Source organism: Fundulus heteroclitus, chromosome 10 (genome assembly GCF_011125445.2).
Source record: "Fundulus heteroclitus isolate FHET01 chromosome 10, MU-UCD_Fhet_4.1, whole genome shotgun sequence".
In the NCBI taxonomy this organism is placed as follows: domain Eukaryota; kingdom Metazoa; phylum Chordata; class Actinopteri; order Cyprinodontiformes; family Fundulidae; genus Fundulus; species Fundulus heteroclitus.
Genome location: NC_046370.1, coordinates 6,536,078 through 6,562,091, shown reverse-complemented (window position 1 = coordinate 6,562,091; position 26,014 = coordinate 6,536,078). Strand labels below are relative to the sequence as shown.

At 38.2% G+C, this 26,014-nt stretch overlaps 1 protein-coding gene across 1 annotated transcript; it reads right to left on the bottom strand.

Annotated features, from left to right (window-relative positions):
* Positions 1-1,289: 1,289 nt before the first annotated feature.
* aldh18a1 (aldehyde dehydrogenase 18 family, member A1) lies at positions 1,290-18,218 on the bottom strand. Its single transcript, XM_012882346.3, has 18 exons — positions 18,112-18,218; positions 17,826-17,922; positions 16,340-16,491; positions 16,015-16,164; positions 14,374-14,478; positions 14,140-14,292; positions 13,360-13,450; positions 11,814-11,938; positions 11,217-11,361; positions 10,639-10,712; positions 10,343-10,442; positions 9,919-10,139; positions 9,570-9,707; positions 8,614-8,809; positions 7,899-8,020; positions 5,812-5,998; positions 2,475-2,570; positions 1,290-1,709 (listed from the first exon to the last, which is right to left on the bottom strand). Exons 2-18 carry the CDS (start codon positions 17,911-17,913, stop codon positions 1,513-1,515), a joined length of 2,340 nt encoding a protein of 779 aa, XP_012737800.3. The 5' UTR covers positions 17,914-17,922; positions 18,112-18,218; the 3' UTR covers positions 1,290-1,512.
* Between the last annotated feature and the right edge of the window lie 7,796 nt (positions 18,219-26,014).

The following is a 26,014-nucleotide window of genomic DNA, read 5'->3' as shown; positions in this document are numbered from 1 at the left end:
ACATGTAAAAATCCTCAACACTTCAACAGGAAGAACAAAAGGAAATCAAAGAAAAAAGGAGACAAAAAGAAACCCCAAATATTCTTCCTCAACTTTTTTTTTTATTCTACATTACTCTCATTAAAGAACCAAAAACCAAACCTTGAGCGTGCATCGCGAAGACATCAGAAAGGAGGCTCAGAAGCTGCAGCGCTACAGAGCTTCATTTAACAGCAGTCTCATTCAGCCCTGCAGCTTTAAGGAGAAGGCTTGTCAGTTAGCATTCCCAGCTCTGACAGAGGCTCTGGGCACCACAAGGAACAAGCTGTAAAGCAACAAACCACTCAAGAATAAGCACAGCTGGCAGCAGCGAGAAAATAAATAAATAAATAAATAAAAGATGTGGAAAAAATGCATAAATACTGTAAAAGGCCTCTTTTTTCCGTCCAGTTTGGGATCTTTTGGCCTTATTACATGTAAATTATACAGTTTTTTTTTATAAATATGCGTTAAAACGATCACAAACATTTCAGTGCTGAAATAGTTCTATCCATCCATCCATCCATTTTCTAACACGGCTATCCCTTTTGGGGTCGCAAGGGTTGCTGGTGCCTATCTCCAGCGTTCACTGGGCGAGAGGCGGGGTACACCCTGGACAGGTCGCCAGTCTGTCACAGGGCAACACAGAGAGAAACAGGACAAACAACCATTCACACACACACACTCACACCTACGGGGAATTTAGAGAAGCCAATTAACCAATTAACCTAACAGTCATGTTTTTGGACTGTGGGAGGAAGCTGGAGTACCTGGAGAGAACCCACACATGCACAGGGAGAACATGCAAACTCCATGCAAAAAGACCCAGGCCAAGGACTTTCTTGCTGCATGGCAACAGTGCTACCCACTGGACCAGTGTGCAGCCCCCAACAATAAACCAAGTCAATTCAATATATAAGTTAAGTTTATTTTGGCGTTTTGTTAGAAACAGGGCAGTGTAGTCCAACTACTCTGTCCTCCTGACAGAGACGGATAGCTCTCCCCTTAAGGAGAGAGCTGTGTACAAGAAGCGGCGGAGTGGTATTACACACTTGGGAAGAATATTTAATGCGCCTTTTAATCCGGTGCAGTTTATGGTCCAAAAAATACAGTATAGATGTTTTTTTTTCCCTTTTATGATGCAGTTTTGGACTGATGCAACTTATATTCCAGAGCGACTTATAGTCCAAAAAATACGGCATCTAAATATCCGCTGTTTGTATGTTTAGGTGTTCTCAAAGTAATTAGATACAGTCAGGATTTTCCTTAAAAAAGCTTTATTATTAAGGCAATTTTGGTCATTTAACCAATGTACGTACATGTCAAATGTCATGGGGTTGGCAGAAACAAATAAAACATTTAACTCTTTGTCCTAGAATGAGACAATTATGTAAGGAGAAAAATCTTTGTCTTGGTTTTGTCTGTTTAGAAAATACTATCAATCAGAACTTTTGGTGGAGGCCAAAAAAAAAAACAAACAATATCGATGTTGTCCTAAATATCGCCTCTTTGTCCGGTTAAATCCTGCTCAACAGGAAGGTTTTCATGGAGGTACGTCATTCTGCCGCTCTCAGAGAAATCCGCCACCGTGTGGCCATCGCCTCTCAGGACCCACTTGGTGGTGAGCAGACCCTCAATGCCAACGGGGCCCCGGGCATGAATACGGGCTGTGCTAATGCCAACCTCTGCTCCTGTCCACCAAAAACACAAAAAAAAGAGAGAAAAAGAAACAGTGTTGAATAAAATCTCATTGTAGTGGCAGGAAAAAAGTACACCCTCTGTCAGAGCTAAGGTTTTAGATGTCAGGACATAATAAAAAGGACTGGGTCTTTACCAGGTTCAGGAAGCATACAAACTTAACCTCAAATGCATAAAAATACATATCTAAATCACTCACTGTCATTTAATGAACAAATGAACAAAGTTGGAGTGAAAATGGAGATGCCAGGCATGACAAACTGAGGACAATCCTTGATTCAGCAGCTTGTAGAAGTGGTTTCAACAGATTTTCCATTTTAAAATGTTCAGATTTTTACAGAGTTTGTATAACTTGGCACAGGAGTACAAAACATTTACATAGTTGGATTTTATCATCGATTGTTATAAAAAAAACGAGGCTGAAGAATGCTTCTATTCGAGCAGCAACAGGTGAATTTCTTTTATTTACTTTCTGGCATTTATTCTTACGATTAAATGATTCCTATTCCAGGTTTAAGAGAGAACAAAGCAATTCTTGAACTACAATAATGGACAGTAAGAAAGAAACGTATGTCTTCATACATTCTTTAAAAAGAGTTTAACAAAAGAAAGTTAGTGCTGAGAGAGAGATCAAAAGAATTAGAAGAAAGTCTGGTTAATTTCGAGTAAATACCCCGTGCAGATAATTTTGCCCCCATTTCAGAGCAAGTCTTCTGACTGGGAAAAACTGGAATCTGTGAAAGATTGAAATTACTAACCAAGTCCAAAACGATAGCCATCAGCAAAGCGTGAGCTGGTATTCCAGAAAACACAAGCGCTGTCTAGCTGCTTCAGGAACTGCTCAGCTGTCTCCTCTGGAAAAGAAAGACCATTTACTTTTGGACACATAAGAACACTATATGCTAACATGCAATCAGCCACACAGGAATAACGAGCCATCTGAACAATTCTGTACCAATTACTAGAAAGTATTCCTGCAGCAAATGAATTTTAGATGAAAAAAATACAACTTTAAATAATATTTAAATAATATTTTGTGCAGCTCTTGTATAAAAGCCAAAGCTATTGTTTTTTTTATTATTATTGTTTGTCCTTCATAGCCAGCCTATTGACCTCTCTGTAAGTCTAACTGCATTGTTGCCTCAAGCATCTCTTACCAGTAAGATAAATTATGTGTTTGATCTTTTACACAGTCAAGAATGGCTGTCTTGTATAGGTGCATCTCAGTAAATTAGAATATTCTGTGAATGTTCATTTATTTCAGTAATTCAATTCAAATTTGTATATTATTATATACACAAAGAGTGATCTGGTTTGTTTAATTTTGATTAAAGAACTAAATCGCTAGATCTACATTCGCAAATGTTATGGATTACACAATCATGCTGAAGATTGCTGACTTGAGCTGCAGTCAGTCACTGACATCCTTAACAGGTAAGGCAAGCCACAGATGGTCATTTCTAAAGAAGCTGGTTGTTTGCAAAGTTCTGTATTCAAGCTTTTACACTCGGAGGTTTAGTGATGACACCAGCCTTGAAGATGAAAAGTTTAAGAGACGTTCACAGGGTGTGAAATCAGAGACCCAGAACCTGAAGAAAAAGTGAAGATTGAGTCCAGCTTTAGCGTTCCATAGTCAAAGATGATTGGCCGTGTCATGTCATACTCTGGTGTTGGTACACTGTGTTTTGTCGAGTATCAAGTATCACTTTATTGTGTCCCCTTAGGGAAATTCTCCGTACAGCAGGGTGGGAACAGAAAACAGACAATATCCATACACACAGAAACACTCACATAATGAATTAAGCAACAATAAAATCAGCAAATATCCATGTAAAATTATCAATTAAAACAAGCTGAACAATAAATCAGGCCCGATAACCTTTAAAATGTATCTGAATGATGGCCTGGCTTGTAAAAAAGTTTTTCCATCTGTTTACTCTTGAGTTGGTATGTCTGAATCTCCTCCCCGATGGTAGTAGCTCGAATTCACTATGAAGTGGGTGATTTGAAGAATGAATTATGTGTTTTTCTTTTTGCAGTGCTCTTTTAGAAAAAGTTTCTTTTAAATTGGGGAATCTCACTCCTACAATTTTGCCAGCAATCTTTTACAATTTGCTTAATCCTGTTCTTGTTTCCTGCTGATAGACTGCCAAACCAGGCGATGAAAGTGAAACTGACAGATTCAGAGTTAAAGAAAATGGTTATCAACTTTTTACACACTCCAAACATATTTAATTTGCGCAGAATGTGGTGTTCAAAGTCAGTTTGCACATCTTCAAGGAAATTTTGCAGCAGTTCATGCTTTTCTCTGCTGATAATCTTCACTTCGTTTTCCAGCAGGAATTGGCACTATTGGCTTATCGGGCACATCACTGTGATAAGTCTGCAAACCGGTTTAACTCATATTCATGGGAAACTGATGCAGTAATTTATGCAAAGGGAGCCCTGACTAGGGCTGGACAATGTAGAAAAAAAAGCGTATTGATAAAATAGAAATCATATTGATCAATATTGATAATTATCAAAAAGTAAAAGCATACATTTTAATTGCAGCCCTGGTCATTTTATGCCACTGCTTGATTACCTATTTTTAGATAAAGTACACTGAATTCAAACTCAACCTTTCATTCAACCAACATTTTACCAAAACAGTAAGTTTGAAATAAAATAAAAAATGAATGACTTTAGTATTACGCAACAGAGGACAGCAGAATGCTAAAGAAAGGAAAATTGTTTTTCTATTGAACTTTTTATTGACCATTTTTTCCTAATGGATCACACGACTATCGATCGATATATATTGTTACTGAATTATCGTCCGGCCCTAGTACAGTACATATTCTGCATTAGATAATAATCTGATTGTGTTTACGTGAAATTCTACATTTCTGAGTGAGCAGATTTTAGGTTTTTAGAGTCATGAGAATTCACAGAAGTAAAATACCCTAAAATATATGGAGGACCAAGTCTTCCATAATTAAAAATAAATACATAAATAAATAAATGCTCAATAAATAAATATGCATACAATTATGTGCCACCAAAAATATAATAAACAAATAAATGTAGGTAGAAAATAAATTATACAGTGAGACAAAATGTATATATCTCCTTTAATTAGCCACTTTATTTATTAATTACGTATTTTTTTAAGTATTTATTTATGTGCATGTTATAATATTTTTGTCTGTTTTATTCTTTCTTTGTATTTTTTTGCCCTATTTATTTCTCCGATGCTATTTATTTCTGCCTGTCCTTTTTACATTTCTGTTTGTCTTTTTTACATTTCTGTCTGTCCTTTTTACATTTCTGTTTCTCATTTTTACATTTCTGTCTGTCCTTTTTACATTTCTGTTTCCCGCTTTTACATTTTTTTATTTATGTATTTATTTTTAATTATGGAAGACTTGGTCCTCCATAAAAATATACCACTCTGTATAATGAATCTACATAATATGAATTGAAAACATTGACTGATTTTTTTTTTCTCACAACGGTGACACAGGCGAGTGGAATTAGCTTTTTTGGCCACTAGATGGCAGCAAATTACTCCTCCACTGTCAGTTGATCATCAAAGTAGAAACGTGTGTTCAGCAGTTGTTGTTTTTTGATAACTAGAAGAAAAATACTGAATGAAGAGACTTATTTTACTATGGCCAACTAAAAGGGCTGTGCAGCCTATGCCCCTTATAATTTAATAAATGCAATAACACGACTTTACTGTTTTGTGGGAAGGGTTTCACATGCTACAGCAGTTTCTGACTATTCTGTCAAAAGTGAGATGAAGAAATCCTCCATGGACCAAACGTAAATGATAAGGCACTTTATGATGTCTCAACTAAAATGTCTAGGCGGGACTCTCGACAGAGACCAGCCTGTGAAACTGATTCAGTCCACCTTATTGGAGTCACATGGGTAGGGTGTGCACTCATCCTGATCACAGATTGTCCCTGCATGCTCATAAAATGAGGTGGAAGTGGGGAATTACTTTATTATAAAGAGGAGCTTTGGAGTTAAGCCAGACTGACCAGTGCTTGTGTCTTTGGTCATGCTGACATAAAACACATGCAACAGGACGAACCCCGCGCCACTTACTGTTTTCTGTGATTATGACATCAGTGTGGGAGCTTCCGTACTTGTGAATATGCTCCACAGCCTCCTGCACACCGTCCACCACCTCCAAACAACACTCAAGGTCGCCGTACTCTGTGCGCAGGGATCTGGCTTCGGACGGACTGAATGTCAGGTAGGAAGCAAACCGCGGGCCTGAATGAATCCTCACCTGGTGACACCACAGAAAACCCGACTTAACTGGAACTGTGGGGAAGTGTTTATTAAGAGTAGCCTATAGTTTGAAATGTATTAGCCTTCGATTGATAACAAATAAAGCACTTTAAAGTCAGATGGTGCTAAATGTGTATGTGAAATGAGAGCTTTATTTTGTTTTCTTGTTAAAAATGCCCAAAGAAAACTTATTAGTCCAATATTTAGACCTAAATCTGGCTAAGTTCCCTGTCAGATATGGAAAGTCATTTGAATTGTATTTCTGCCAATCAAATTCAACATTACAAGAATCGTCCTGTATGGAAATTTCAAAAACTCATAAACAAAATCGGGATTTAATGACATATATGCATCCGTATCTTTACAGTGTCCTCCATCAAAATATAGAGAAATCAACCTAAGTAGGGAAATATATCCATCCACTGCCGTCTACTTATCCAAGATTGGGTCAGCAGGTTCTGGGCCTCACTCAAGGTCTTGCCCCAGTGGGATGCCCACTGATCGGATGTCCAAACCACCTCAACTGACTCCTTTTGATGCAGAGAAGCAGTGGCTCTACGTTGAGCTCCCCCCAGATAACAGAGTTCGGCAGAGGAAGCTCATTTTGCCCGCTGGAATCTGGGATCTCGTTTTTCCGCTCATGCTCCCATATCTCTTGATAAAAGGTAAGGGTTGGAACTTAGACGGAGCTGTAAACATTACTGCAGACGAAGACCCAGTCCATCGGTCCAACTCTCGTAGCATCCTACCATCACTTGTGAAGGAGAAACCAACATACATAACCTCCTCTGCTTGAGGCAGAAACTAATCCCTAACCTAGTGCTAAGTCTGACATGTGATTGCTTCACTTCGACAGATCCTACAGGTTTTCTACAGGATTTAGGTCTGTGGACTGAGAGCCAAAAAAAGTGAAAGTGAGTCTTTGAGTCAGAAGGATTCAACGTACAACGGCTGAGTCCAATTTTGAAATTGTCCTTGTATTAAAAAGAGTGTATGACGCCATGCATTGTAACAAGACTCTCTGGGTCGTTGGACGAGAACAAGGCCCCCAGCATCACAGATTCTTCGATCTGCTTAAAAGTGGACATGAAGGTTTTCCCCACATATCCATCATTTGTTTGATGACAGACTCCCTGGAGCATCTGGTGCCAAAAAGCTCAATAAAGTAATCTGTACATGTTTGTTATTTAGATCAGATGTGAAAAGGCTTTTCCTAAAACGTCTCACAAACAACAGGATGGCATATAGAGAGAGTCTAATTGCTATGACTTTAGGATCCCACTTATTGCACTTTTCTAAAAGTGACCTTTGGAGATGTTCTGCTTCCCTGATAGTCCTGCTCATTGTGCGTTGCGGCAAAAATAAATGTAGGCCCTAATCTGGCCTTTCTTGTTATATTAACCTTTTAATTACTGCACTGTCTGTAGATATGGACAAGGTTTGGTGATTAGCGATTTTCTTGTAGCCATTGACCTATGAAAAACAACACACATCTGCCTTGTTAAATGACACTGAACGACATGTTCTCTTGTCTATCGTTTTTAAAGAGTAGCAATGAAAAATGTGCCTCCATGTACAGTAAGATCACATTTATGCTCCAGGGTAACATGAAGTTGATTATTCAAAGTTCCTGGACAATCTGATCAGTTTTAATTAAATTTATTCAATATGAACCGTTAGAGGTGATGATAGATGTCGCACCAAATAAACATAAGCAACTATTGTTTCTTACTTTTTAACTATATCAAATATTTTAGAAATGTTTCAGTGAGAGATTATACCACAAGAATAAAGGATTTATCTATTTGAATTATTTAGACAAATCTTTACCAAGGGTGTCAGAAAGTGGGGGGTGGACATTGTAGACACTGATCATGATCTGACTGAATTTCTTTTACCTTTTCTTTGCGCAACATTTCAATTATCTGGTCAAACATGGGAGTCCGAAGGATGTCTCGGTGAATTAGAAGAGTTTCCATAGCATTACATGCAGCGGGGTAGTCACACTTGGAATCTCTTACTGAATGGGAAAAAATAAATGGACAGGGATGTTAACAATTGATTCAACGTACCATTAAAACCTGAATACTTGTAGCCGACAAATGTAAAAAAGGTTAGTGTTAGTTGGTAAGTATAGAGCAGCGTAACCCCCAGGGTCCAAGGGTCCCTGGACCCTGGGGGTCCGTGAACCATGGGTTGGGGGTCCGTGAAACGCATGTTGTGCTCTGCTGAGGATGCATCAGGGTCGAGCTAAGTAACACAATGGACAAATATTTAACCCTGTCCACTTCATCAAGTAAGGTAAAAGCCAAATCAGCTAAAAGTATGACAACAATTACATTTGGCTTTATCGAGAATGAGGATCTAATGTGCACCAAATATCTAATATTAGGTGTGTGTATATATATATATATATATATATATATATATATATATATATATATATATATATATATATATATATATATAAAAGCCTGTTTAAAAAAACAGCATGAGGAATCTAAAGGGTCCATATATTGCTGCTGCTAAGGGCTCCCTGGCCACAAAACGTTGGAGAACCCCTGGTATAAAGGCTATAAGCACATGAATTCTAGACTTTTTAAATTCACTGACCAATTTTTATGACTTTATCAACATCGGCGTCTGCATCGACGTAGACATGGCAGATTCCCTCACTGTGCCCCAGGACTGGAATGCCCTTGGCTGCTCGCTGAATGTCCTGCACCAGCTGCGACGAACCTCTGGGGATGATCAAGTCAATCAGCTTGTCCAGTCGGCAAAGATCCTCCACTTCCTCACGAGTACTCACCTGGAACAGAGCACCAGTTAGATGGACGTTTGAATGGCAAAAGCATTCATATGCTGTTTTTCATACGCGGTCACATCATAACCACAGCCTTCAATGTATTTCATGGGGATTTTAGGTGAAGGAGCAACGCAAAGTCCTACATAAGTGAAGCAGAACCGTCATAACCATTAAAAATCTGAATTGTGTGGTTTGCATTTATGTTCAGCCCCCTTTCCACTGAGACCCCCAAATAAAATCGAGTGCAACCAATAGGCTTTAGAGGTCGTCTAATTAGCAAAATCTTATTTAATCACGGGATAATTGCAGCTGTTCAGTGAAGGTCTCAGAGGTGAATAAAAAGCACCAAGAAATAATAAGTTTAAAGCAGGCTTAGATAATAAAATAATATCCTCAGCTTTGAACATCAGAAAACTGAAAGCGTACGGCACAACTGCAAACTAACCAAGAAATGACCACTTGAACTGACCTGCAGGACAAGAATTGAACATTTATGTTCATTGACACTTAAGTCTGAATGAGCCCAAGCTGTTTTGGAAAGAGCGTACAAAAACATGCAGCAGGAAACTGCAGCAAAACCTAGTTATTCAAAGCATCGACTGAGGGAGGAGAAAAACACAAGTGTATGCTCCAAAATGTAGGAACTTGCTTCACAAAACCAGCAGAAATGGCAGACATGTACTCTTAAGACCCACTAGTCTATATGTGACGATTACACAGGATTCATATATGACTTTAATAAATTCACGTAAAATAGTTTTACCATCTGTATTGCGTCTCTGACTCCATGCAGAGAAAGGGCTTCCAGAGTGAGCTGGTGCAGGACACAGTTGGTGTTGGCGGCCTCTTTGCCACCCTTCAGCAGGAGAGCGTTGCCACTCGCTATGGCCAGAGCTGACACCTTGAGGAAGTAAAAAAGGAGTGGTTGTGCAACATAGCAAAAACACGTTTTTTTTTTTGCTTTGGAAACATTTAAACAGCCTAGATATCCTGCTAGCAACAGAAAAGCAAGTCCTGACCTCACACTTTTTCTTCCATTCTACATACTTTCTTATTTAAACTCACCTTGGTTGAAGCACCATATTAACCGTGATCCTTTTACATAACCTTACCTGTGGCAGGCAGTCGGGGCGGGCCTCAAAGATAACGAGAAGAACCCCGATAGGAACCGTGATCTGCTCCAGTTCCAAACCGTGAGCCACCCTGGTCCTTCGCACCACACGCCCGACGATTTCCTGAGCCGCCACGGCTATCTGACGAAGACCCACGGCCAAACTGTTTAGCTTGGCCAGCGACAGACTGAGACGTTTCAGCATGGCTGATGGCAGACGTCCTGCAGAAAGGTCAAATCGGGAAGCGGGCAGAGGATCCTGTGGTCAGGTTAGGAGTGTTGTTTGTTTCACAGAAAGACTGGTGACTCTAAAACAATATGTCCGATCACCTAAAATTATTTCTGATACACAAAAAACGACAGATTCTATGTGGGCTTCTGGTCTGCTGAGTTCTTTCTAAATGGAAAAAAGCTGGTCCTCTTACCTGCGCTGACAGCTATCTCCATATCCATCTTGTTTGCAGCCAGAATTTCATCTTTCCTTTCGGTCAGCAGCTCTGCTAGGCGGCAGATGATCTCACCTCTCTGACAGTGCAGATAACAAATCCCAGACAGAATACAGGCTGAACAAATGGCAGAGCTTTCTACTAAAGTTCAGGGTTTCTCTGCAGCTGACAAGGTAGGAAAGAAACCGAGAGTATAAATAATAAAGGTTCACAACCTACAAAATGGCGCAAAGAAGCAATAAGATGACATGTTCTGATCGTGATCCGTTCATCACCTGGGCTGGTTTAAGAGACGCCAGGATTCTTCCTGACCTCCTGGCCATTTCTGTTTGCTCCTCCACAGAAGGACCTAGAACCAAGAACAGGGTTCAGGATGATACTGACGGACTCAACAGTGTCATATGAGATCTCTGATCTTATATAGAGATGCACAAATAACTCTGTCAAAGATGGGAACCAATGTCCCTGTAATTGACTCTGATCAGTAATTGGCACAACAAATGCTGAAAATCTGATTTTTGTTGCTATTAATTTGCAACTAAGTTAGAAAGGCCCATAATTTTCCTATAAATGCATGGACCAACCACCTAGACTTTGATGTATGTTTTTAAGAAAATTTGATAAAGAAGGATAACTGCTGTGTTTCATGAATGGGTTCATCACTTAATTCTTTCATTTTCTGGTGGACGCAAAGCTTCTACCACAATTAAAGGACCTGCACCATTTTCTTCTCTTTGATGGGACCCTCAAATCAGTCAAAACTGGATTCAGCAGATCAGACTTAGAAAAAAATCAAAACAAAAAGAAAAACTGGTATGGATTCGGGTGCTTTTCTACTCCCATATGAACATACCAGCAGGTTTGATCTCAGAGAAGAAGGTTCCCACTTTCTTCCCCTCTACTATGTCATTGATGACATGCCCAGTTACTTTGGGGTTTGTGCCGTTTGCGATGACCACGGAGGTGCCTCCTTGCAACGCCCAAAGTGCTGCTTTGACCTGCAGCGTAACACAATTAAAAAAGAAACGCTAAAGAGGTTTTATTTTCTTAGAGTAAAGATTAAAAGCAAAGAGGTGCCAACATAAAATGAGAAATGACCGCAAAGTAAAGACAAGTTTTTCTTTAGTTATTTCTAAAGTGCATTTAGCAATGTTTTCCTTTTGTGAGTTGTGTTGAAGGGTGTGTGTCATTTAACCATGTAATCTCATCTTCACCACACATTTCTTTTTTTTTTTGATGTTTATGGAAACGTCACCTGAGACAAGAAAAATACTCCCACAACATCTTAACATATGCTTATTTCACATTTTGCCTCTTCCAAGTCATCATTGCAAAAAATACTTTAAGCATTTTTCTTTTCTTAAAAGCAAAGAAATAGGTAGAAATAACAGAAGGATTATCTCCGACCAATGATTTTCTGCTTTTAAATGAGAGAGAGGTTTCTGGCTACCTTGGCCTCCATGCCTCCAATCCCGACTCTGGACTTTGTGCCGTAGGTGATGGACTGCTGGTCTCCAGGGTAGAAGATGTCGATGAATTTGGCGTCATCTGTTCCAGGTGGGCTGTTGTACAGCCCTAAAAAAACAGCATTGATGTAACATGTTTAATTATTACATTTAATATTTTTTGTAGAACACAAAACTTTACTTTTGCAAAAGAACAAATGTGAGCCAGTGTTAGCAAACAAGCCCTCTATTTCAATGCAGGGTCTGAATAATGTTAAAGGGGAGAAATATTGCCAGAAAAAGAAGACTTTAGTGTTTTCACATTTTGTCTCATTACAACCATTCTCCCCATTTTTTTTTTTTTTTTTTTTTTAATAATATGTGATAAATTAGGATTGTGCCTTGCTGGAAGATGAAACTGCACCATTGTTTTGCAATCTCCAGCAGTTTTTATTTAGGGATTGGCCTTTGCTCTCACAAGTTTCCTTATCCCTGCTGACTAAAGCAATACCCACAGCATGACAGCACCACACTTTACACAGCCCCAGAATGCTCCGAACAGTGGCAGCCCACTGCTCTCAAAGAGATGGGTTAAATGCAGAGGACACATTTCATTGAAGTGTACAAAGTTGCAATGACAAAATAAAGATTTTTATCATTATTATCATTAAATTAGATGTTTTTTTCTAAAGAAGTTCTGAATATTTCCATACATTCTGGTTGTTCCCTAATCAAACAAGTTAAAATATTGTAATATCAAAAATATTCTTATTTTTTTAGCTCTTAACCAAAAAGACCCGAACACAAAAAATGTTGCAGCCGTACTGAAAATGGTCTCGAATATCTAGTATTTTTCGTAGCAGGGGTGTTGAGTTTGAGATTTTATTATTGTGAGAAACATAGACATATTCAGAAGATCTCAAAAGCATTGGTCCGGCTTTGAAGATGCACTGGTATTGAACGACACCAACGAGAGAAGAGAATGTGAGCCACAAATGAGGGAAAAACTACGTAAAGTGTAGTTTGGATGTTAGGGACACATTCCAACAGCATTTATTAAATGTAAACATACAAAGTAATGGGTCAGACATTGGCTCATGTTTACACCTGTAGTTAAAGCTAGAAACAAATAACCTGGGAGGCACAGTAGTCTGAAATCCAACTGTCCAAACTTTTTTTTTTTTTGGCTTCATTATATGTATGATAACTCCTTACAGTTATCTGTGCACACCAATCCAATGCAAAAAGAATAAAATGAAATCGTATAGCTAAACTGGTTATTCTGATACGTCTAGTGTTATTAAGATTCATGCTTGTGTTGATTTTGTTTACACAAATTACTGTAAATCACTGTACCAGCTTTTTAATCTTTTTTAATAATGTGTTTGTGTCCTGGACAGCTGTTTACTATATTACTGAAATAAATTGGGAAGCTTACCCTGAGTTGGGAAATATGAATTCCAGTCGGTGCTTGCTGTTTTTATATGGCACAGCGTTGCAAAGACGGATGGTGTTAACTAGCACAAGAAACTGTGGTGGACACGTTCATACCTTCAACATCAGACAACGCTATGAGCAGGTCAGCCTTCATTTCCACAGCCAGCCGTGCTGCCAGACTGTCGTTGTCCTTAATGCTGATCACCTAAAGAACCACAAAACGGCTGAAGATCATAAACAGAATGAAAGCATTTACTTTCAGTTCATCACGTTGTTTTCTGAGCGACCACAATTAATCTAATGAACATATAGACACACAGCACACTCTCCACTTGTAAACAGCTATAGTGAAGATGAGTAAATAGGATTAAATTAAATTAATTTAAATAATTTCCCTCTGGGATTATTAAGTATTTCTGATTAAAATGATCTTTCATTGCAGCTGCAGAATTTTAATTGGAAATCTTTAGAAAATCCAGTCTTTAACTTCATAAATGTAAAGAAAAACAACAATTATGTCGATCAAAATGTGTAGGAATGTGTTTTTAGTACCTCTTCCCTTCCTTTTACTGTGGTTTAAAACAACTTGACTAACATGCAGATTTGACATCTGGTCAACGAAATGGATCTGGTCAGCTGGTCTCTCAATGCTATTGATAAAAAAAATTTGACGGGATGGCAGGGAAGAGGGGACCCGTCCTGTCCTGATGGGACACACTTCGTGGGATACACCCTAGATTCTTGGAACAGGTGGAAGATGGTGTGTCTTTCGATCTTGTCAGTCGAGGACGTAGAAGACGTATACATGTTTGGATTCATGATCCATGTAAATTATGAAAACACCCTCTTGCAACTCTGTCAGTCTCCCCATGCTATCTGTATATACATATATACCCCTTGCAGATCGCTGTTGGGTTCTGGTGGAGGTACCACTGCATCATTGGTGTTGATGATGGGAACAATGTTCATGCGCAGCAGCTCCTGCAGTGTGCTGTTGAGGTTCTGCCTCTTCTCATCATCGTGAAAATCCAAATTCGTCACGAGGACCTGATGTAAGGAAAATAATTTCAAAATTGAGAGAGTAACAATAAAATGTCTTACATTTTTAAGCCAAGTATGCATGAGTACCTGTGCAGTGCATGTGCTGTACTGAGTGAACATGGCTTCATATAGGGCCATCAGGCCGCTCTGCCCAGCTGCAGCACAGGCTCGGGCCTCCAGCACTGGCACAGACTGAAGCACAAATGACATCCAGCTTAAATAAACCAAGCTGTCAATCCTAACAAAAGATTATTGGTAGATGAAGGTTTTTCAGGAAACACAAACCTTTAAGAGAGCTGTGACACATCTTTAAAACAGCACAACTAAAAAAGTGCACTGCATTTCTTTTTACTTAAACTTGTATGACACAGGTAATATAACCATTTGTTATAGATGTGAAGCAAAAATACATGCAAAAGGACACTAAAAGACTAAAACAATTCAGATTAAAAGATCAGGAGACTACATGTCAGATTAATTTGGGGTTTACAATGATTCTTGCAAGCAAGAATTAAGTGTGTATGTTTGAATTCATTGTAGATTTCATCTTATCCCCATTTAACTAAATCAACTTATTTTCTGGCAAAGATCAAACATTCAGGCATCAACAGCAAATTTTCAATAGAGTTGAGTTTAGGGCCAGCTTTTTGTGTGGTAGTCCCCCGTCCTCATCCTATGAACCAATACCTCTAAAAGTCCATAGCATGATGGAGGCGGCACCACGCTTGATGGTTGGTACACTGTTCTTTTACCGTGACTCCAGCAAACATATTTTTTTGTCTTTGTGATCAAGCAGCTGAATCTTTCTCTTGCCCAAGCATAAACCTTCTATCCAGAAGACACTGGGCTGCAGCACCTAACCCTAACCCCAACATGTCAGTTTTGTGCCTTGGCAGATCCGGAGTTGTTCCTGAAACACTCTATCCATTTCCTTTTATTGGATGGTAACAGTTTGAGTGAAATAACTTAATAACTTTAAGTCAAATATAATTGATTCAATAGGAAAACGCTTTAACAGATTTTCCTAAACTATTCAGACAAATTGTCAAAGGTTCAGTTTAACTTTACAGCTCGCTGACAAATTGCACCAACATGGAAAAAAGAACGGTTCTAATAATGAATGGTTACAGTACAGACTGAAAACAAAAAGGCAATTGTGCTTGGAATTAATCGAGTCAAAAAACTGCTATAAAAATCTATTTAGGTTCAAAACTCTTTGACTTGAGTGATTTAAATAAGTGATGTTTATAATAGATAAGAACAATCATTACTCAGTTTATCATTATCATGTTTTTATAATGTAATATGATTTTTTTTATTTATCATGACAAGGATAAATAGAGGTATTGATACAATTGTATTTTCCACTGTAGGTTCCATGAGAGCAACATTAAGAGCAATATCTTTAATAAAACTAAATTATTAATTGCAGTTGTTGTGTTCTGTTTAGCAGTAAAATTACACTTTTTAATGTAACAGGTGTTCTGCAGGAGCCATGAATCTCTAAACAATTCTTGGTTTTATTCATCCCTTTTATGTGTTTTAGATTGCAGGACTTTGACGGTACTCTCTAATTTCTACAATCTCTAGCTAAACAAACTGCAATGGATTTTTTTGTTGCTTTTTATATCACTTTTATCATAAATATCAACGTCTATCTTGGTAAACATCTTAGCATATATCCCTAATTTTAAACATCCTCCACCAAGTTCCTGTTCTTTTCCTTACCATCTCTTTATGCTGACCGTTTCCAGAATGCAACGCCTGTCGGACACTTTGGGACAGCAGGATCTCATGTCTTAACCTCTGCTTGCCAAAGGCTACAGCGCCGCTGGTGACAATAATCATCTCCCGGCCTTGATTCTGCAGCATGGCCACCTATATGGCAACACAACCAGTTAAAGATTTGAGAAGTTATTGATGCTTTCCATCTAATGGTATATATACCATTGACAAAGAATCATGAACCTGGAAGTGAAGTTCTTTCTGATTCCCTACAACATTTAAACTGCTTTTCAGCACCCAAATGTAGCTTTGGCGACTCGAGCCTCACCTGCTCCACGATAGAAGCCAGGCGCCCCAGAGCCAGACCACATTCATCTCCACGGGTGACCACAGCGCTTCCAAGTTTAACCACAATCCTCTTGGCCTTGTGAAGTTCACTGCGATGGGAAAACGAGATCCCATGGACTCTATTGCTGTAATCTATCAACAAATAGGAAATGTAATGTTTCAAATTAAACCACTTGTACTTATTTAAGCCTCCTAAAGCCTCCAAACTTAGATCTCTGCTTGTCTTCTGTTACAATAATAACTTTATTTCATATCTAATGGCAGCTGCTCACACACCGTTAACAGGTCTCCCTCCATGATTTCATTAATAAGTTTAAAATCTGATTTCATTGGAAAGACTTCGGATTCCAGAAATTAGAATCTCAAAAACTTGACAAAGTTTTCAAGTTATATATAAGGTTTCTTTACCAACTGTGAAGTGTGAATGTTTTGCTAGGATGCATCACTAATTTATATAAATTAAGCTAATAGAGTGGGGGTCCTGATTTAAATCCTTCTGTATCCAAGGGAAACAGATAATAAAGGCCTTTAGACTGCCGTATCAGCAGTGCAAGCAGACAGAAAGCCTTTGCTGACACTACATGTCTCTCTGCACCAATGAGGCGCCTGAGTGGACAGGGACGGGAATGAGAGACAAACTCAGGACTGACCTGAGTCAGTTAAAAAGCTTTCTGTAGGTACAAAAACCTTTGGAGCAGTTATAAATGTGACAATTTGACTTTAACTAAATGTGCAGTAGTTTGTTTATCCACTAGAAATGTTTTATAATCTGTAAGAATCTCATCAATTCTGATTTCTTGTAGTCAAAGTCAGTATGGTCTGAAATATGCAAATCACACAATATACTTTTAGAGAGGCTAAACTAATGTTTTGAACATCTCTGGAGTTTTCTGAGATGTTTCACTCAGTTTAAAATGGTACTAAGACTGTAACTGAAAATGTCAGGATCATATATTTTTTTAATATAACATTTTTTAAATAAATAAAATAAAGTTAAAAGTTAATTAAAAACCTAAAATGAAAAGTAATACATTTTTACCTACTGGAATTAGTAAAGTATCTACACATTGTCCATAAAAACTAATTTCACCCCTTCTCAAATGAGTACGACAATCCAATCCAACTTTATTTATAAAGCACTTACAAAAAAACTAATAGATTTAAGTGCTGTACAGAAAATATCAACACAAAACCAGCACCCCAAGTATAATTCTGTCTGTCTGGTCAATAATCACCTATGTATTGATATTTGCCAGCAAGATCCATTTATTTTTGTATGTTTCTGGTCAAAACTATGGGATTAAATGAGTAACAATTTGCATTAACACAATATTTTTAAATACTATTCTTTCTGTTCAAATGATGGATTTTATGAAATTTCTGTATCCCAGTTTGCTGAGATAAAAAAAAAAAGATTCAAAAGTTAACAGAGGGTTGCAGCGTTGTGTAATGCAGCATAGCCTTGCCTTGTGTCAGGTGTCTGGTCAGAACCCGGAATCTCTGTGGTGGGAGTTTGGAGCACAGAATCAGTTTTTGTAGCAGCATGTTCTGCATCCCTTTTACCTGAGAAAAAAAAAGATTTAAAGAAATCAATTTTAAAAAAAAGAAAACAAGCACATTCATAAGTGATGAGAAAGTGTTCTGTTTGTTAAAGCAATGATGGTGATGTAAGCCACAATGTGAAACATCTACACCAAACTATAAAGCCTTGTTTGTTCAATAAAAGGTAAATAAATACGGGTTTATTCTTACTTTAGTTCTTCTGAAGTTTCACTATATAAATTCCTGTTGCTGGTACAGTCTTCTACAAAATCTTTCTCATCTTCTTTGACCATTTATTGCTCTCTTCATCACAGACAAACTGTGAGCAGCAGTGGGGTGCGGCACATGTCAAAGGACTCACCCTTTCACAATAAAAGCTGCGGATGAAGCCATGAAAACGACCTGGAAAACATTTTTCACACAGGTTTTACACAGGTACGCTTATTCTTTGTAAATTATTTCTCAGTAATTACCACTGCTTAATTAAAATGAAATGCTCTTAACCTTTTAACAGAACAGCGCTTTGTAGACTATCTGCCATGTAATCAGGCATTTTGTTTTATTAACCAGGTAAATAACTCAGGAGGGTTATTTTTTTTAAGTCATAGCAAAGAAAAAGCAGCAATAGCAGCATTTGAAACACACTAACCAGATAAAGGAGAAACTGTATTTCAAAAAACTATTGAAAAACAGAATATCCTGCACATAGCACAATTGTAATTGACAAAGAAAAGCAACAAAATACAAAGTGCTGTGCTGTTGCCTGTCTAAATGTTGTGTGTCTGTGTAACTGGATAGGAACTGGACCTGCTTGTCTTGCAAAGTGCCTTGAGATAACATTTCTTTGTAACTGGTGCAATATAAACAAACATTATTGAATTGAAACAATGTCTTTCAGACTCAATAAAGCTTTGCTGGACAATGGAACTTTTAATGGGTTGGATTTGCAAAGGAACAAATACAAACAAAATATTAAGTTCCCATTTACGAAGATGTTATATTTTACCTTTTCTTTGTTATCATCTTTGATTTTCAATGAGTTACTGTTACTGTGCACAATACTCACAGGATATAACATTATGTTACAAATGATAAAGTATTCACACCCCTTTATGTTTTTGCATGTTACAAATATACCTGTGTGAGTTCCAAATGGGATCCCAGCTCAAAGTAGAACATACTGAAGAGGTGGAAGGAATATCATGTTTGATGTTTTTTCACAAAGTAAAATCTGAAAGTGTTTCGTGTATTTGGCGCCTTAAAGATATAGTTGTTAATCCTGTTCATAAATACTTTTTGTTATACTGGGTAAAATGGCCCTTCCATCCTGAAAGTAGTAAGTACATTATTCAGAAAAACATAGGTTAATAAATTTGATCTCTGTGTGAGCTGCAGGCCTATAAAGGTAGCAGGTAAGACGGTCTTGCGCATGCGCAAAAAAATAATAAGGAACTTGGGGAACCTTCCAGAAAAATTGCAGATTCTACCTTTAATTCAGGCTACGTTCACACTGCAGGGAAAAGCAACCCGAATCCGAACTTTTTGCCCATATGCGACCCATATCTGTCTTTTTTTTTTTCTTCATGCCTGTCTTTTTCATGGCAGTTTAAACGGCCCAATTCCGATCTTTTCACCTCCCAAAAAATCTGAATTGTACGGAGCCGCTAAAGGGACATGGAGAAAAAAAAAAACTTTTGCGGGATCTCGCAAAAGGGTTTCTTATGTCAGCGAACCAGAAGAAAAACAGACACAGTTTATTGACAGTTTATTGGAAATTTATTGATTTCTATTTTGGTATTGGCCTGACATGTAAAGACATTAAATCCGTACTTGGCTGCAGATTTGACATAAGTGAGAGACATTTGAACTGAATACTCAGGGCAAGGGGACTTTCTTGTCTTTCTTGCTGTTTGTAGGTGCTGCACGATCAGTAGAGAGACCAAGTCACTCAGTTTAATCTTGCAAATAAGACTTTCGGCCCAAATAAAAATTTTCCTCTGCTGACGTAAATGGCATAAATTCAGGAGAGAGAAAGAAACATTTTCTGATTCTCAATCGTTTTCATCTCTCGGATCCGTTGTAATTCTGATTCCTTTCTCTCGGTTCATCTCCTCCTTCATCCCTAACTTTGAACTTAGATGTCTCACTTGCACGGCAGTTTCCCCGATTTCAGCCAAATTGGGGAAACAAGCACTGATGCGCATAACACGCCCAGAGCACAGCAGCCTTCACTGCTGCTGGGGGGTTGGTGACATAGGAAAACCTTTTGCAGGATCTCGCAAAAGTTTTTTTTTTTTCTCCATGTCCTTTTAGAGGCTCCGTAGATTTGTGTCACTTCCATATGTGGTACTGATTTGGATACGGATTGGATTTTTTTTCAAAGCGTCCGCAGTCTGAACGGTCATGTCACATTTTATCCGTCTGTCACACTGCTCCCGGTTCTGTCAGAGGTGAAAGGGGGGACAGCGTAGAAACTGAGTTCAGGCATGGAGGTAAGTGCAGAAAGACAGAGTGCAGTAGACAGGGTAGTGAAGTACATGTTAGATGCTCTTTGAAGAGATGAGTCTTCAAAAGTTTCTTGAAGACAAACGAGGATGCCACTGTTCCAGTAGCACTCGGTAGGTCATGCCACCATCATTGTTTTGTGTGTGGTATAGAGGCTGCAAGCTGTCAATCCTTTGACCAAGGGGACCGAGTTGTGACACGAATTTCTGGAGTAGATAGGAGCCATTTCATAAAACAGTTTGTGAGCTAACATTCGGGACATTTGATGCAGGAAGCTTAGGGTAGCTCAATGGACAGAGTGCTGAGGTGTGCTTCTTCCTGTTGGAGGCTGCAAAAAGTCTGAGATTGGCATAACAGTGTACCTGCAGGGCGACAACAACTCTAAGCACACAGCAAATGCTACAGCGGAATGGTACAGACTAAATACTATTGATGCGTTAGAATGTCCCAGCCAAAGTCCGGACATGAATTTACCTGAAAATCTGTAACTTCATAAGACTTTCCGGCGTAATTGGTGTGAAAAGTGTTTCCACAAAATATTAGTTCTGTGAAAATAAATTTAAATCTACGACCCAGATTTTTTCTCAAATTTTGTTTGTAAAAAAACCCCCCAAAAAAAACGTGTACCCATTTTTCTCCGCTCTGCAATTAAACACTGCATTGTAACGGGTTATCACAATAAAATACAACTAAGTTAGCAAAGACATGTTTTGCAGGGGACCTTAATAGCCTTTAGATAACTCAAATCCTCAATCACAAAGTTTTCGTCTTTTGTCACATTTCTAGCCCACCGCATTTGTTTTGAACAAGTTTTTTTTTACTCAAAAGCACACTTTTGTTCACAGATTTGAAACAAATTGGGAGTTTGAATTGGGAGAAACCTCAGGCCCGTCCTCCTGATTAGACCTTTTAGAAACTGGTCACCTTTCATTTAGTCTGTGTGGCAACACAAAAGTCAAATTGATCAAAGTTACATGTGTACCTGCACCATCTTGCTGTGACAACATGAAAAGTAACCTGGAGCAGAGTTGACTGACACGGCTGAACCCCCCCACTTCCCCTAGGACAACAGATAACTAAATTGGCTCCACTGGCTCTGGTTAAATGTGTGTTATTCCATTATATGAGCCCTGCTCCTTTTTTCTGCTCCCTGCTTTTACCCTTTATCTGTTCTTCTGTGATCCTCTTTGCCCTTTTATCTCCTCATCTGACTCATGGGAAGGAACTGCCCTGCACCTTTCTCCTGCCTCTTTCTAATCTACTAACTACATTTGTTTACGAGGGTTTGGGTCCGTGCGACTGTGCATGCAGCCACGCTGTGTGCTGCTGCACGGGGTTTACGTGCAGGTTTGTCCATTTCAACTCGGATTAGTTGATCAAATTGTTGCTTTTATGTCTCTTCGTGCCTCCTTTAGAATGAGATTATTCATTTATCTGTAATTACTGATTCATACATGCACACATACATCATTACCTGTTCCCTTATCCCTTTGAATCCAATCAAAGGGAAGTGTCTTTATTCTGCATGTGATCATAATTCAGTGCTGATCTGGATGGCAGTTAACCAGAAACAAATCACACTTGCCCAGAATAAAGCTGAATACATTTGGACATTTGCACGATCCTCCAATTAGAAGGTGGTGTTCAGTGAGAGGGTAACTGTATTTTCTATCTCTGTGATTAGAAATTCTGTGAACTTCCAAAACAAAAATGAGGTGCACACTGTAATCTAATCATCAAAAGTAACAATACAGGCATATATATATATATATATATATATATATATATATATATATATATATATATATATTGAAACATCACAACACTATTGCCTTTTACACTTGACTGAGTTCAAGCTTCAACCACACAGGTACAGCTAAAAAAAAAATAGAATATTGTGCAAAACATTTTGGTCACTCGTTTAAGAATATTAAAATCTATAAAACTATAGATTATTTACACACAGAGTAAAATATGTCACGCTTTTATTTTTTGAGATTTTGAACATTATGGCTTACATAAAACGACAACTTAAATTCTGGGTTTTTTTTTATTTAAATATTACATTCGATAACTTAAAAAGAATATTCTAAGCAGAAACATCAGGCTTCTGAAAAGTATTCATTCCTTTACACTCAATACTTTGCTGGGTTTCCTATTGCATTAATTACTCTGAGTGGGGAATGGCGTGGAGGTGATCAGCCTGTGGTTCTGTTCATGTGTAATGGGAGCCCAGGTTTCTTTGATATTGGCCTTCAGGTCATCTGCCTTGTTGGCTCTGGTGTCTCTCATCTTCCTCTTGACAAGAGGATAAAGCTCGCTAACATCATGGTCACTGAATCCGCCTTTGGCAGTGTGGGCCGGTGTCCTGCTGAAATCTTGCTGGAAAATGAAATCAGCTTCTTCATAAAGTTTGCCAGCAGAAGAAAGCGTGCAGTGTTCTAAACTTTCCTGGTAGACGGCTGCGTTGACTGTGGACTGCAGAAAACACTGTGGGACAACACCAGCAGATGACCACTCTTCACACAACTCGTCATCCTTGATTTTTAAATATAATGCAAACTTTGCTTTCATCTTAAAATATTATTTTGGACTGCGGAGCAACAGTCTCCTTTGCCCTGGCCCAAGAGCAGATTGAGACATAGGAATGCGCTGTTGCACTTATGCACTGACTCTAGCCTCAGTCACTCCCCGAATTCTTGGATGGCTTTTGGTTGACGGTCATCTTAAGGCTGCAGCTGTCTTTTTTTGCTCGTGCACCTTTTCCTATCGTCCCTTTTCAATGCGCTTAACATTCTTTGAATATGCGTGGAAACGTGTGTGAACCACCAGCTTCTTAGATTGATGAGCTTGTTTTACATCTTTTGGGTGTCTTTATACTTCTAAACACTTAAACCAAATGAGTAGGTCAGTAGTAGGAAGTTTTTCAATGCTGAGAAGGTATTTTAGTAATTTCATTCAGGTGTGTGGACAGATTTAGAAGTGGCAAAATCTTTTGTGGTTTATACTTCATGTGGAGGTGTCAATGACTGTCTGATGGATCTTTGCCAAGGCAGCAGTCTTCCCCGTGATTGTGCAGCCTGCTAACCCAAACTGAGAGGACATTTAGAGGCTCTGGAAACCTTTGCAGGTGTTAATTAACCTGAGAAGGGTGTGATACCAAAAGTACATTTATTTAAAAAACAAAGAGCTAAATACCAAAATGCCGAAATAACTCAAAACATTAGGACCAGAATAGATCATTGGAATGAAAAGAAAAGTAACAAAAGATAAAGATTAGTCCCTAGAAGCATTTACAATGTTCATGTACAAAGCTGCAGATTTCCATCAGGCTTCAGGTTAGAAGTATGGGCATCTTTCCTGGTCAGCACCCTCTCAGTTGATGACAGCATGCTGTCCTGTAACACTTGCTTTACTTTGAGCTGTGACATTAGTGTTTGAGCAGCATCCAATTCATCACAGTTTTGGGTTTTGTTGGACTCCCGTTTATTTTTTTCTGACTCTCCAAATTAATTTCCTTTCTTCTAAGGATGACAGTTTGTATCACATTGCCGAACCGTAGATTGGATTTGCTAAACTCCCTCTGAACACATCAAAACTGGTTTTAGAATAAGCCGATCATGACATAATAAAACTTACAACCTCAAACCTGTTCAGAAGGTGTTGAAAGCAACAATCTTTGTTTTTATGTAATGTGAAGTTGCTGGTTTCATAATCGGTCCAACCCCTAAAACAGGAACAGTTTAAATATGTACTTAAAGACTCAAAGCTAATAACGTTCATGTAAATGTTTCCATTCAACCATACTTATGATCTTTGCAATATGAGAGACCCACTGAGGCAAAAATCAGCGTGATGAAATAGTTTTAAAGTGAAGTATAAAGGAAGCATAATAAATCACTGGAGCCAGTGGTGCATCTGATTTATGAACTGTATGGGTGTTTTTCAACTGTTGGACTGTGTGAGGTATATGTTTAAAGTAACTACAGGTGGGATAACACTGCAATAAAACTGCAACAGGCACACAAAGCTAACACCTCCATGCACTGCTCACACAAGGTAAAACTGACCTGTTATCCTGTTAATGAGTGAAAAAGATCAGAGCAGTTATCCTGTCCCTGGTCAGAAATATCATTGGAAAAGTGGAAAAGTTCAGTCAAAACCAAAGTTTAAGGGTAAGCTGGCCTACACAAAGTACAAAGTAGAAAGAAGGTACAGATGTAAGGAATGACAAACTTAAATTTGTTGTTAAAGTTTGCTCTTTTTGTAGTTTTGTATTTTAATTCTATGTATTGTTATGCTGATGACATTCAAATGTATTTCTATAGAAAAATTTGTCTGTCTCACTGTAGTCTCTGTTGAGCAATCAATCAGATGAAAAAAGTGGGTATGAAAGAATGTGCTTACCTTAGATGAAAACAAGATGCAATATAATTATATTTTAAATTCTAATGATTTTTTATGAGTTTTCTTATCCCTTTGGCCCTCTTGCTTCAATTACTCGTCTAACTGCTTGGACAGCTGATGAGACAAGAGAAGAACTCATATTATGCCAGATTTGGGAAAAGAGTTAAATAGTGCAAACATTGCCAAGTGGAGATGTGGCGGGTTGATAGACTGCTTTCAAAGAAGACAATGCTAATTTCAGAGTGAGGTTTTTTTTTTTTTTTTTAGAAAAGTTCCAGTGTAGCAGCATGTACACATTTTCAGCCAGGATAATGCATCTTATTCGTGTTTTCCCAATATTGAATGAAGGATAATGAATTGTCTGTTAGTCATTTCATTAGTGCAGGATATATATCACAATAAAAGTGGAAAATGTTTGGAATAGTTCATTCTCATTATCTTAACTTTTTAACGCCTAAAAATCTGTATGTTTAACAGTGGTGTGTATATTTCAAAGAGCCACGGTGATTAAATCATATTTTGCAAAATATTTTAGCAATTCTACGATTTCTATTTTGATATTTTAAATTTAAATAAAAGTAAATGCATACCCCATGGTGTGGTATGAGTATTTGGTTAACAAATGTTTTGTTGACAAGTACAAACGCATATAAAATGCGATGCAATTGTGTGGTGTAGCAGGAGAATGGACCGAATTATACCAAATTCCCAAAGAAACATTTGTTTTCTTTATCTAAAACACATTGAAAAGAGGTATTTGTGTTATGCTTAAAAGTATCTGCTTCTTTTTTTATACGTTTAATTTTTTTTTTTAGACTTTTGTTCCCTTATTTTTATTTTTTTTTTAAATCCACACTATTTGGTGCTGACAAATTTATTTGCCACACGTTCCGGAGAATGTACACTTCCCGCAACATGCATCACTATCGAGTAAAATGTCTCACTAAGAAAGAACTCTATCATTGGTCTCAAAAATGTACCTTTTAGACTGAAGCAAAGGGTCTGAAAGGCCATAAGAGTAGTGCCTTAATGGGTGTAGTGTTGGAGGAAAGCCCCTGATCTGATGGCATCAGTGCTGCAGGGCTGAATACAGGGCAAGTGAACAAATGCTATCAGGCAGCATGGGCCGAAAGAAAAAAAAAAAACAGGATCACTATCTCTGCAAGAGTGGCCCAAAGCACATACGCACACATATTAGCAC

Excerpts from the sequence above, each read along its gene's own strand:
- aldh18a1 (XM_012882346.3), bottom strand. The coding sequence starts at position 17,913 with ATGCAGAACATGCTGCTACAAAAACTGATTCTGTGCTCCAAACTCCCA. Across the intron at positions 11,362-11,813 it reads TTGGAGGCATGGAGGCCAAG|GTCAAAGCAGCACTTTGGGC; the intron begins GTAGCCAGAAAC and ends GTTACGCTGCAG. Across the intron at positions 9,708-9,918 it reads GCCCCGACTGCCTGCCACAG|GTGTCAGCTCTGGCCATAGC; the intron begins GTAAGGTTATGT and ends TACTTCCTCAAG.